The sequence below is a fragment of the Gambusia affinis genome, linkage group LG10, assembly GCF_019740435.1.
Source record: "Gambusia affinis linkage group LG10, SWU_Gaff_1.0, whole genome shotgun sequence".
In the NCBI taxonomy this organism is placed as follows: domain Eukaryota; kingdom Metazoa; phylum Chordata; class Actinopteri; order Cyprinodontiformes; family Poeciliidae; genus Gambusia; species Gambusia affinis.
This window is the reverse complement of record NC_057877.1, coordinates 28021589-28035404: the sequence shown is the minus strand read 5'-3', so window position 1 is coordinate 28035404 and position 13816 is coordinate 28021589. Positions and strand designations below refer to the sequence as shown.

The 13816-nt window shown below is 37.6% G+C and overlaps 1 protein-coding gene across 1 annotated transcript in view; it reads right to left on the bottom strand.

Moving 5' to 3' along the window:
- Positions 1–12716, bottom strand: part of bcar3 (BCAR3 adaptor protein, NSP family member) — a 76671-nt gene extending 63955 nt beyond the window's left edge. The window contains exons 1-2 of the mRNA XM_044130581.1: positions 12436–12716; positions 4364–4506 (exon numbers count right to left, since the gene is read on the bottom strand). Coding sequence (XP_043986516.1) covers positions 4364–4453 — 90 coding nt within the window. The 5' untranslated portion in view covers positions 4454–4506; positions 12436–12716. The remainder of the gene's footprint in view (positions 1–4363; positions 4507–12435) is intronic.
- Between the last annotated feature and the right edge of the window lie 1100 nt (positions 12717–13816).

Below are 13816 nucleotides of genomic sequence, written 5' to 3'. Positions count from 1 at the left end.
TATCGATAATTATTGATAACTTCTTTGTTTTAAATATCTGAAGTACTGCCAAACTGCTGGTGTGACCGTTCCCGTTTTATCCACAGTTTTCACTCCACACTGTTTTATATTTTTAAGTGGTTAGGAGGCACAGTGGAAAAACCTTAAACTGCTGCTGCGCAAATTACTGAACAGGTTGCTGCTAGGTAACCAAAAGTGAACGAGTTAGTTGATGCCTCTAAGATAGATTAGCAAGTCGTGAGAGGTTGAGCAGCTAAGGCCTTTCATCTGCCTACATCCCCCAGAATGCTGTGTGTTTCTGGATCAGAGTTCAGTGAATATTCTATGGATCAAATATTAAATATTCCATCAGATGTATTATTTACTGATATTGGTCATGTGTCTAACACATGATCAATATCATGTGCGTTAGACACATGATATGCAGCAAGTGGATTCTGTAAGAGTCAACAAAACTCTCGTCTTTCCCAGCAGCCATTGTACAGCATATACAGAGGCAAAATCAGCTCTGATTGGGTTGCTAGGTAACGGGGTCAGGTTTGGCTGGGGTTGCTAGGTAACAGTGCTGTAATATCACTTAACACCTGGGAGGTTTTTCCAGACACCAATCATATGTTAACATTTTTAACATCCACTCAAAACACCAAAAAACAAAACCTGATGGGTTTTTTTTAGAAGCGTTGAGACTCAAATGGAAGAATGAAAGTTTCCAAATTTTTGTTCACACAGCACAGTGCCAAACAAAAACACCAAATCTCTGCAACAAAAATAAATTTTTCTGTAACCAATACAGAAGCAGTAAAACACATGATGACGTTAAAAGTCTAAAAGTGCAGCTCCAGCTGGTCGTTGCAGCTAACATGCCAGACAGCTCAGTAATAACATGCTGGCTAAAAAACATTCTCTACAGAAACGGATGGCTGGCAGATCTATCCCCAAATCTCTACGTCCCGCCATCTTTCTCATCTCCTGTCGCACAGAACAGCAAGTTGACATGTTGTCTTTGGTCTTTCTCTTCCAGATCGCACAGCGATAAGCCCTCATACCACCACTTTGGAGAGTTGATACTGGAGTCCAAAGATGTTGGTTTTGCTTGGGTAAACGTTCGGGTCGATACAACAATGAATGAATGAATGAATGAATTAAGGAATGAAACGACGGGGCAGCGAGGCAGGAACGCTTCTGGAGCCACTTTATAAAGCAGATTTTAGCTGCATGTTTTAAAATTATGAATAATAATGAATCATATATCAGTTACTTCAACAATTCAATCAAAAAAATCTGATTTATTCCAAGTTTCTACAACATTTTAAAGACTTATCCAGAGAGTAACAAGTTACATTTACTTCAGTAACTTTTTTGAAAAAATTTACAGTTAGGAGTATTTTTACTACGCATTATTCATCATTTTTACTTGACTAATTTTGTTATAAAGTATTTCTAATCTTACCCAAGTAAGATTTCTGGATTTTCTACCCACTGAATGAAAAATAAACATCATGTTTTAACCAAAAATGTACCAGACACAGACACACACCTGTAGTTTTGTTAACGTCTAAGTTTTTTTTATTGAAAGAAACTGATTCAGAAAAATTTATTTTGCCCAATTTTCACATTTTCCGTTTCTTATATGAATTATTTTAATTTTTGTCCTTAAAATCCCAAAATTTCCACATAACTTAATATTTTGGTTCATCTGTCATAATTTTTAAATATTAAATGATTGGTTAAAAGTTTACTCAAGTAATGAGTAACTGAAAATTATGAAATACTTTTTTACTCCTTCTTGAGTAATTTCTTGGACGGCAACTTTACTTTACTTTTACTTGAGTACAATTTTTGGATACTCTACCCAACTCTGGACATTTTAACTTGGAAAATTAGATTATAGAGGAAGGAAATCTGCTGTTAAGTTTTTATCTTCTCTCTACTGATAATTTAAAACTAAAGAAAACACGATGAACCTGAACCATTAATCTGTCACTGTTCTTAAACCTGATTAAAGACTTAGGTTATCCAAAAAGTGCTTGACTGTCTTTCATCAGGAGGAAAGTAATCAGAATGTCCTAATTAGGATTTTCAGTATCTATTTTAATCCAACAACAGAGATTAAAATAAAAAACTACAACAAACAAAAACAAAGTTTCCAAGATAGCAGGGTAATACAAGTTTCGCTTCGCAGAGCCAGCAAAAAACAACAGTTCATTTAAAGACAATACTAATTAATTGAATATGGTCTATTGACTAATGATAAATGGAACTGAGTGTGATATATCTAGACCCAACAAAGTAAGAGTGAGAGTTAGAGCTCATCCAGATGATGGTAATATTAACAATGATTGTTTTTACAAAAAGGAATCTAAAAACTAAATTCTGCAGTAGTTAAAAAAGGCATTTATTATTTAGAAAAAGCAGTTAAACTAGGTCTCATTTCCTTAAATTAAAACCCAGCAGGTCATCTGAAGTAAGAGAGAAAGTAAAGTTTTTGGAAATAAAAGCTCAAAATCGAGGCTCGTTTGACAAAACAATAATGCAGAAATTTTTGGAATAACAGATCAGATTGTCCAGCATTCATTATTTTATCTGTGATGCATTAATAAAGTTAATAATTTGGAGCTGAGAAGAATAAAAACAGTGAAGTCCTTTGGCGCATTGAGCACGTTGGAGGTTGTTGGTCGAGTTGCTATAGAAACAGAAACTGATGTTTTCACAAGAAGCCTGATTATGTTGGAGCCACTGAGTCGGATATTGTTGTTACAATATGCAGAGGGAGTTTAGTAACGCTGCTCTAAGCTTATTACAACAAGCGATGGTTGAAAAAAACAGACTGGGGTTGAGAGTTTGAAAACCATTGCAACTGCAAATAAGTATTTTTGGTCAAGTTTCTAGTGCAAATATCTTTAAATATTTGAAATAAGACAAAACGAACAAGTAACTTTTCACATGATACTGGAGCCGTTTTAAATAAACACTTCCTTAATGTTAATGAATAAGTAATAGTTACACTGGCATTTTAGTTCACATTTTTCACAAATTGTGCCGTTACCTAGCAACCTCAGCCCGTTACCTAGCAACCAAATTCTAGTTCTACTGGCAGATTATGTCACTAAAAATATGGGAAAAGTGTTTTGTTCCATTGACAGATTTTAATTTTCATCCATATTAAATAATTATTGATTTAAAACAACTCTTATATCTTGCTGAAAAGTTACTTGTATGTTAGTTTTTCTTAATTCAAAGTGCAGCAAGATATTTGAACTGGAAACTAGACCAAAAATACTTGCTAAGATTTTACATTTTTGTAGAGTATAATTGTTTTTTCACTTAAACAAAATTAGAGAAAACACAGTGAAATTTAACCATCATATTGAAAGAATAAAAAAAAAAAGAATTCCCTTGAATTCGAAGATATTCAAGTTTCATCTAAAGTTTGTATTAATATCATCTACCATTTGGAAGTAGAATAAACCTGAAAGTTCCTGTAGAAAACACATTCTTCTGTTTGTACTTCTTTACACCACCAGTTTTCCATCCTATAATTACTTTCTATGTTTATGGAAAGCTTTAGCAGCAGGGAATGGAATAACTAATGTCCCACACTGGCTCATCCCTCAGCAAACAGCAGCTCAGGATTCAGAAAGAAGCTGGTAAATGTCTGGATGTAAAAACAGCCTCTGCTCCATTAGGGGCCGTTCAGCGTAATAGGCCCCTGATCCACTTTTATTGGGCTGCTTTATTAAACTGCTGTGGGAAACACTCTTAAAAACCACCTCTCTTCACCCTGGCATGTTTTCTTCCACAGCAGTTTCTGCAACACCTCAATGGACAGGATTGTTTTAAAATCCTCAGTCCAACTTCACTTCTTTAGAAATACTTCACGTTTTAAGACTCTGGCAGAAAACAAAGTGGCTTTTATCTGGATACCATCGTTCCTCCAGAATGATGCCTCTGCTTTGTAAATAAATCTGTCAGGGTTATGCAAATGTTGCATCATGTTTAGTTCCAGAATGAAAGGTAAAAAAGATTTTCACAAGCAACAAAGTTCAAAGTTAGAATTAAAATTTGGAATCAATGTTTCCAGAAATATTGAAGATCACTTAATAGTGCAGATTTTTGTTGGTTGTTCACATAAAATCCCAGTTAAAATATTAAAGTTAGTGGTTTTAAAGAGACGAAATGTGAAATAGTTCAAGCCTGGCCCTGTAGATTGAAAAACAAAAACTCTTTTCATCCTAAAATAACTGTGAAAATGATGACAGCAACAAATTAAATTGTTTCTTTGCAACTACAGGAACCAACCAAGCTTCATCAACTTTTGGAAATGTAATTTTTATGTATGCAAACATGTGGTAGGTAGTGTTACCTCTACACCATCATATTCCTGTTCCAACAGCATGCAGTACTGCGGCAGACCAAGTTGGCTCAGCCAGCGGGAAATAGATTGGTGCTTCATGGCGATGCATACGACCACACAGGAATGCAATCGGAGGCATGAAAACTTTGCACCTGAAAAGCACAAAAAAAGAGAGAATCCATTCATTCCACACAAAAACAAAAGAACAAAACATTGATCTGAACTTTCTCTAAACGTCTGATAACATATTTTAAGCAGCTGCTGCGTTCAATCTGAGCCACGGGAATGAAACCAACTTATCTCCGCCTCTCGTCTCTCTGGCCAACTGGCCTTTCACAGCTACATGCAGTGGAATTCGTCAAATCACTTTAAGGTTTCGGACAACACACCCCGACATGAATACTTTACATTCACAACATTTTTTAGGAGGAAAAAAAACCAACAAAACAAAACACAGATTTGCAACAGGAATAGACAGAAGACAGGCGGCGTCAATGTAAGATGTAATTCCTGATTTAATGTAGTTTGAAGGACTTTCAACCCTTCCAGCTGTTTGGAAATTTCACAGCTTTCTTATTTTGATCTAACTGGTTTTCAAAACTGATTTTGCTTAAAAAAAAACAACCCAAAAAACTGACAACTTTGTCCAGCAAGTTTCTTCCACTGCCATTAGCCCACTTCAAATTAGCACCACTAGTTAAAAAGTTAGTTAAGCTGAACTGGCCCTAAAGCAGTAATTATAAACATTGTCAACTGCAGCTAATTTTGCCCAACTAACCACAGTCGAGCCTTGATGAGAAACCATGCAGGACACCAGCAGATTTAAACTGTTTACTGCTGCAGAAAACCATTTTCACCCACTTCAAAATAAGAACATGAATAGAAAACGTCCAACTACCCAAAGAAACCTTAACAGTCAAATTCCACTGAAAGTTTTCAAACGCAGCTGAGTAAATTAGTGCCTCAGAATTTATACGGAAAAATTAATTTAGGAGAAACAAAGTGTGTTAACATTTTTAAAGTTAGCAAAAAAGTGAAAATACTAAGAGAAAAATTAGCTTGCTGTTAGCGCATTAGTAGACGTGTGCCCACAATCTGCACTCAGTTGAAACTCTTGTGTCTTTATTGCACCTCTTCCTAATGTGACTGGCAGCGGTAGGAGATCAAAACTAACCGGCAGGACTGATGGAAACGAGCATAAATAAAACATAAGCAGGATGATACGCTTGGCCGTTTTCTGATAACTGATCTGCAACGTTTTTGTGACAGAGAAGGGCAGCTGTGACAAAACATTCACCAAACTAATTAGGCAACATCCTTAAAACATTGAAATCTCTTAAAAGGAATATGTATTTTACATTAATACCTTCAGCTCTTCCTGCATGTGCCTGAAACATTAGACTGAAAACGTATTTAAGTATTTAGAAGAAATACTAGAGGTCTAAAGACGTCTCGAATCCAACTCTCCCCTAGATAGATGCTGATCAAAAACATCCACTGAAGACCACAAGACAGTAAAAACAAACATAAAACTAATGTTGACAAGCGCTTTACGTCAGTGATTTTACAGCAAACATTAAGAATTAAACTGCTCCTGTATTCTTTACCAGATATTGATTTGTGCATGGTGATGAAGCATTTTGTCTGGAAGAGAAATTGGCAAGCTGTTGATTAATAAAATCTGGTTTATTGAGCTCATTCTGCTGATGCCTTAGGAGAACAGGACTCATGTCCATTTCTATTTACCTTTTAGATAAAACTACACAGCAAAACAATTGTTTAGACTGTAACTGACACCCATGTGGAAGCAAAGCCCCGCCCCCAAAAAAGTTTTGAAAAATTCCAACAAAGTGGGCGGAGCCAAGAGACAGTGAGGGGCGTGGAGTGGAGTGGTGATTGACAGCACTAAGACCCGCCTTCTAACTCTGACTGTTTCTAGTTAGCACTGCAAGAAGTGGTTGATCGATTCCACGGGTTTTCTGTCTCATACCATGCTGTTGTGACAAAGCTTTAAAAATAAATATGCTTTATTATAAAAGTTACATACTGCAACTTTAATAATCTATTTAGAGAGTTTACTAGCAAAAACAAAAAGCTGATCTTAGGGTTACATACACTTTTTTTTTCTATGGTAATGAAAATATCCATGACACTGTGATTGATGCAACTTGTCGACTGACTAAACAACCAAAAATTTTTTGTTTCCATATCATGCTGGTCAGAAATTAGTCACCAAGAAATACATTAAACATGTGGAAACAACAGAGGTGGCACTACTACAACATATTTTTACTCAAGTAAAAAATAAAAAGCAGCCGTCCAAGAAATTAAGAGTAAAAAAGTAATTGGTAAAAAACTCTACTCAAGTACTCAGTAACTGATCAAGTTATCAATCATTTAATATTCAAATATATAAAACTAAGTGAATTTGGTATTTTAAGGCTCAAAATGAGAATAAATGATATAAGTAACAAAAAGTAACAAAATCAGCCAAAAGAAAACGTTTTCCAAATCAGTTTCTTTCAATAAAAATCTTAGGAAACTTTAATAAAAACATCAGTGTGTCTGGTGAGTTTTTGGTTAAAACATGGTTGTTTTTCATTCAGTGGGTAGAAAATCCAGAAATTTAAATCCAGAAAGAGTAGAGATACTTCATAGTAGTGAAAATACTCCCAAAAGTATTTTTTTACTCAAGTAACTGTAATTGAGTAAATGTAAGTAGTTTCTACCCAACTCTGCGACTGAAACTGACTGATTCCTCTTCATCTGCCCGTTTGCAGCCGGGATGAGCGTGACGTGGGTGGCAGGGCACACATGGCCGCTGAAGGCTTTACGGCCTCCTTGCTTCATGCATGTGTGTGTTTTTATTCAGCGTGTGCGGGGAAAGACGCGCCATCAGTAAAAACACAACAAAGGAAGCTTTCTCAGAGACTGAGCACGTGCGGTAAACCACCTCCTCACCCCTTCCAATCTCGGTAAGAGATGTCACGGGAGCCAGTGTGATGTCACTAAAGGTTATCAGAGCCGCGGCTCTCTAGGATTCCTTCACAACCATCCATCATGTGGACCATTTGGATCTGATCCACCCACAGGCCACCATGTCTATCTGAGAAAAGGAGGTCAAATGGAGGATGGACTCCTGTCAGAGTCAACCAGTGTTTCCACTTTACCTTAATGAAGAGTGGAGGTCATTCCAGTCTGTCATTCACACTGAGATACTCAGTATTACCAGCTTTATCTTTCATGTTTTTCAAAACAAATGGTGCATTTTCTAAAGTTGGGGTGAAGTGGTTCAATAAGAATACCTGTAAACTTTCAGAAAATGTTGGGAAAAACTCCAGTGTAGATAAAGAGCTGTAATCTACGGTGGCCCTGAAGTGCAAACCACTCCAACATTTCACTAAGCACAACTGCAAATCAAATATTACATATTTTTTATAGTGCCATTTTATAGGACAATCAAGTAACTGTGCTAACTTCACAAAACTACATATACCAAAAATTATTTAATAGAAATTTTACTTTGTAATTGAACCCCTTAAAATTGGGTCTCTGTCTCTTTAAAAAAAAAAAAAATCCTGCTCTTTCTTAAACTCCGTCTTCAGGAGGTCATCACAACATGGCTCCATTATTAACCCTTTAACAACATTTTTACCAGCGTTGCTCAGCACCAGGTGTTTGCTAGTTGCTGCTGGCTAGTCTGAAGGAGCTCAGTGGGAAGACTGGGAAGCTCCTCCACATTGTCTTGACCTGACCTAAAATTTCAGTAGTTTGAGGTAGAAACGTCTCAGTGAATCAGAAACTAAATCACATTGTCTTTTGCAAACATCGGCCTCATAAGCTACGCTCACACAGCAACCTAAATCGGACTTTTTCATGGAAAACAGAATGGCTGAGTTATGATCTTTTTACCCCCCCATGAATACATTTTACCAGAAGAAGCCAGACGTGGTAAATCCGGACGTAAACAGTGACTGAAAATGATTAATTACAAAATTATAGAACCGCATAACATCACAATCCCACCACTCATGACTCTGACTGCGCATCCAAACAGACTTTTCTACAAAAGTTGCAATCAATGCTCCATAAAAATTGCCATTTCTTTCAGCCGTAATTTCTTTTTTATTAGTTTCCTTTGTTATTAAGTTTAACAATCGATCTATAGACGGCGGCATCCGTTATTACTTCCATTAGCAAAGCACTGCCTGCAGTGTGACATCAACGTTCTTCTCCTGCGCATTCGGTTCGTTTTGGAGTCGTAAGCCGTTCACACAGAAGGAAATTAGCAGCATGAACAACAATGCAAAACATAATAATAATAATCTGTTTTTAGCAACAACAACAAAAAAATCCGAGTTGAGCCTCAATCAAAAACATAAAGTTGTGTTTATGCTAATGGCGAGCATTAGCGTAAACACATTTAAGCTAGCTGGTAAAATCTGGAAAACAGTATAGACTGTTTTATTTACCAGTCACAACAGCCACTAATACTTTCACTTCTTTAAAAGGAAATTAGGAAGCAGATTAACGTCAAACTGCGTCTGTGTGATTAAAGATGAGCCATCAAGTCTGAGAGGTTTAACAACTGGAAATAAGTGAGAGGTACACATGCCAGAGAAACCACTCTGCCTCCTTGTTCATCTTTTACTACAGACATCAAGACTTTGCAGTGCATCTTTCAGCCAGATGATGGGACTTATGACTGAGCAGCGAAGACTACTGAACAGATGTGCGTCGTTTTGGAGCTTCTCCCCGACTATCAGTGGTTTATCTTGTAAAATTTTAAGGGGTTACACATGGCTGATTGGAAAAGGTTGTACGATTACAGAGGGGGGAGATGTAGGGAGAATTATATTGACTGATTTGGGAGGAAAACACTCAAGACTTCTTGTTTTTTTATTTTTATTTTGAATATGCTCATTATTAAAGAACAAGCTTGACCAACACTCTGTCCCTCGGGAGTTTGTCTTCCTCTCCTCTTCCTGTTGTTTGACCTCAGCTGTTTCCCATGACCACATGTCTCTGGAGCATCCATTTTATCCTGGAATATAAATAGACTCACGCGTTTTATGATCTAAACAGGCCTGGCTGTTTGACAAATACTCGCCACATACCAAAGTAACTATGGCAGAGAACAAACTCGGAGAGCAGAGCGGCTAATGCCGCACCGGAGGACAATTTCTCCTTTTACTTAGCCACTCTCCAATGCCAGCGTTGGCTGTCCTCTGGAGTCCAAGGGCATCCATTTCAGCAATCACATTAGACTGACAAAGAATTCAGCCAATTAAATTAGACTGCAAAAATAACATCAGCATCACCACCACCCAGATTCCTCCAGCTCCTGGTGTTGTGATGCTGGAAACTTTGAGCTGAAAATCAGCTTAAATAAAACCAAACGTTTCCAAATCAAAGCAAGTTGTATGCAGAGGTGTATTTCTTTGTAAAAACATTTTAACTTCACTAATTAAGATGCTATTTTGGCCATTTTGATGACAATCCGTCAATCAATTAAGTCCATTTATAAAGCACATTTCAGCAACAAGGCAGTTCAAAGTGCTTTAAATCATAAAAATACAAATATCAACAATTACATTTTCGAAGCAACATAAAAATGTTGATTTTCATTTATTATGTTTCAAAAGCAGCTCTGACCCGGTGGGCTTTTAGCTTAGATTTAAAGGAACTCAGAGTTTCAGCAGTTTTGCAGTTTTCTGGAAGTTTGTTCCAGATCTGTGGTGCATAGAAGCTGAATGCTGCTTCCCCATGTTCGGTTCTGGTTCTGGTGAAGTCATCAGTCTGTGCTGATACTAAACAAGCTTGAGAGGTCTGGAAGGTTGCTATGACAACAGCAGCAGGTCTTTAATGCATTGTGGTGCCAAGCTGTTCAATGATTTATAAACTAACAGTATTTTAAAGTTTATTCTCTGGAACAGTGGTCCCCAACCACCGGGCCGCGGACCGGTACCGGTCCGTGGACCAATTGGTACCGGGCCGCGCAAGAAATAATAAAATATGTCCGTTCTATGTATTGAGTCTGGAAGAGCTTTTATTTTGAAAATAGTACACCGGATGCCGAGGGTTGAATCTTGCGCCAGCCCACAACGCGCGCGCACCCCCCCCCGTTCGACGATCCTCACAACGCGCATGCACCCCCCCCCGGTCCGCGGAAATTTACGAAGGCTTTGGCCGGTCCGCTGCAATAAAAAGGTTGGGGACCACTGCTCTGGAAGGACTGTAGAACTGGGTGTTGTGCTTTAACTTCCTGGTTTTAGCCTGAAAATGTTCTTCAGGTGATAGAAGGCCGACTTTGTTACCGTCTTTATGTGGCTCTGAATGTCCATCACTATCTAAGGCAGCATTCAGACAGGGGATGCTTGGTATATCAGGAATGGTATTAAGGCCAAATATTTCAACTTCAGCTTCATCAAACTGCAGAATATGTCTGAAAAATACAAAGTCTTAGTTCATACTTTTAAAACTACATTCTTGTTTTTTGTGTTGGTTTTAGAGTAACATTGTCTTCTTTGCTGAGCAGCATCTCAAACAGAGAGAGAAAAAGGTTCTGTTTTTATACAGTGACTATAAATATCTGAGTTAATTTTACCTGAATTAATTAATCATGTAAAAAACGTACACAAAGGCAGGTAACTTGGGACTGAATAAACCCTTTCACCTCCTTTTCTGCTTTTACCACCACAATTCTCATCTTTCTTTTCCCAGTTCTTTCTTTTCCTTTGTCGCATTTCTGGAATTACACCAGCTGCATGTTTCCTTTGCTTCTTTTTATGTCATTTTGTCCTCTAGCTCATGCTCAGAGGATTGTGCAGACGGATAACATGCAACTTTGTAAATTTCGTGTCTGCACGCATTTGCAGACGCTGCCAGAGGCAGTTGATGAAAATCACAGCTTCTGGAAGCTTTTGTGCCCATCTAGGTGTCAGTCTCTCAGCTCAGGCTCTTGCTCTGACACACAGCTGCACAGAAAGCATGGCTGGACTTGCAGCTAAAACGCCACAAAGCAGCAAACATCTCAGTTCTGTGACATGCCAGCCAACTTTCACCGTGCATCAGCATCAGTAATTTCCACTTGGCTTGAAGTTTTGCCTTAAAGTGTTGTTTCTTTTCTGCTCTGATCTCACATTAACTTAATGTCTCCTTGGACGTTTATTTTCACAAGTTTATTATCTACTTGTTTGCAAACTTATTTCTTTAAATCTTCTGTACTTTTTCTTCAAAATCATTATTTATACAAGACTATAAATCCAACAACAATATGCTGTTGCTCCCATTTTTCTCAGCAATCTGGACAATGACAGAGCAATTTATTTTTTATGCATTAATGAAACCAATCTAAACTTAGATCTGACTAAATAAATCATCCAGAAGCTCAAGCAATGAGAGAAAAGTAAGAGAAACATAAGCACAGAAACTTGGCAAACAACAACAGCAGCATTGATTAGATGCTAAAGATGCACAGCCAATTAGGCAAAGATCGGAATCAGATTGTTTTTCCCTATTGATCGGTTTTGATCAATGACTTGGATGTCAAATATAGAAAAATCTGTGTTTCCCTCCTGTCATTAAATGCAACAAAAGCAAAAACTCACACTCTTTTAATGTTATTTAAACACCAACATGTTTGGTTTAGTGTTTCATAAATATCTGGTACTTTGGGAAGACTTGCAAACACAGAATTAAAAATAATGGGGATAATTTTTCATTTCTATCACCTCTCAAACCTCAAAGAAACTTTAAATTATTGGTATTGATTGGTGCATACCTTAAGGTTTACTGAATGAACAGTGGTCGAAATCAAATTAGCTTAAGTGAGACACTTAATATTTTAATTGCTAATCATTTTTCAAGAAATTGACAGTACAGTAAGTCAAAGCCACATTGCTTTAGACTAAACATGCCTATCTTTAAAAATAAACAGCTTCAGAAGCCAGTTTAACACCTCACGCAGTAAATACAGGAAATGTTAGGCAATTTTGTTTTTTAAATGTTGTGCAATTCGAATATTTTGTTGTTGTTGTTGTTAAAATTACATGCATATGCAGAATGAAAGTGTGTCTTACCTTGAGAGCTTCGCCCAGCGGCTGATAGCGGTTTGCAGACCTGCAGGTTTGACTGCAGGAGCTACAGAGCTGCTGGTTTGGATCCTCCGCTGCAACTGCAAAGTTCAGTCAGCGGACTACCAGGATGAGTTACTGTCGACACCCAGATGAAGCCTGCAGGGAGAAGCAAAACCCGAACCGTCCTGTCACAATCAGGAGGGAGTTTCTGCCCTCATGCACGGAGATAAATGTTTCCCCACATCAAACCTGCCTGCATGCCTGCGCAGACCAATAAAAGAAGCTGGCTTGCAGAGCGTTTGGCTGGGGTTACCTTATGATGCCGGAGGGAGGGGCGAGTATGGGGACTGTTTGTAAAGTCACACAGTCAAAAATTAACAATAATTTGGGTTATTTTTAGCCTTGCATAAGAGGGAAAAAATGCTTCCTTTTTCAAAATTATGTATTTACTATGTGATTCAGTCACTGTTTCAAGCTAAATATTTAGTTATCAAGTTATTTAACTAAATAGTTAGCTCAATAGCTAACTAAATATTTAGTTAGTAAGCTCTATATTAAATATTTAGCTATCAAACTACATATTTAGTTAGCAAGCTATTTAGTTAGTTAACTAAAGCTAACTATCTGAGCTAAGCTAACTATTTCACTGATCTGAATATTTACCTCAGTGAATTTGCACATTAGCCAAATATTTAGCTCAGAAATGTGAAACTTAAAGGTGCTTTGTACAAAATAAGATAGTTTTCCTCTGTATGCATACATGGCATGGTAAAAACTAGCCCCTCGTCCTAGATATTTCCAATTCGTAGGAGGGTTTGGGTTTGACTACTGAGAAATTATTACGTGGAGGCGTGGACTGTGTTGAATTTTTAAATTTTACCCAATCGATGTTTGTCCGTGACGTATGTCGTGCGACACAATTAAAACTTTACCGGAAGTTGCCTTCGCTATAAACAACCATCCTGAACTGTGAAGAAAGAAGAGCCGATCTGTTAATGTTGATTCAGTATGTGACTGAACAGCTTCGTTAACGTCCCCCTATCATTAATAAAACTACAGGCAGACTGCAATTCTAAAACTGCGCCAGAAAACTAACGTAATCGTTTACGAGTTCTCTTCCTGTTCGCTGATTGGCCCGGCAGAAAATCTACCGGAGACAATCCCAATCCAGGGGAGAAAGCCCGGACTGTGCTGTAAACGAGGGCATTTTTGAGCGAAATGCACAAGGAGGCAAAGGCCAGGCTTGCAACAACTACTCTCTTCTTTAGATTTTAATGGCAGCTTGCATCCATTATTGTTGCACTACCGCCATCTGTTAGATATTAATACTTATACCTCATATTTTCCTAATGAGCCCAGTATTTTTTTAAAAAACGAAAAATCT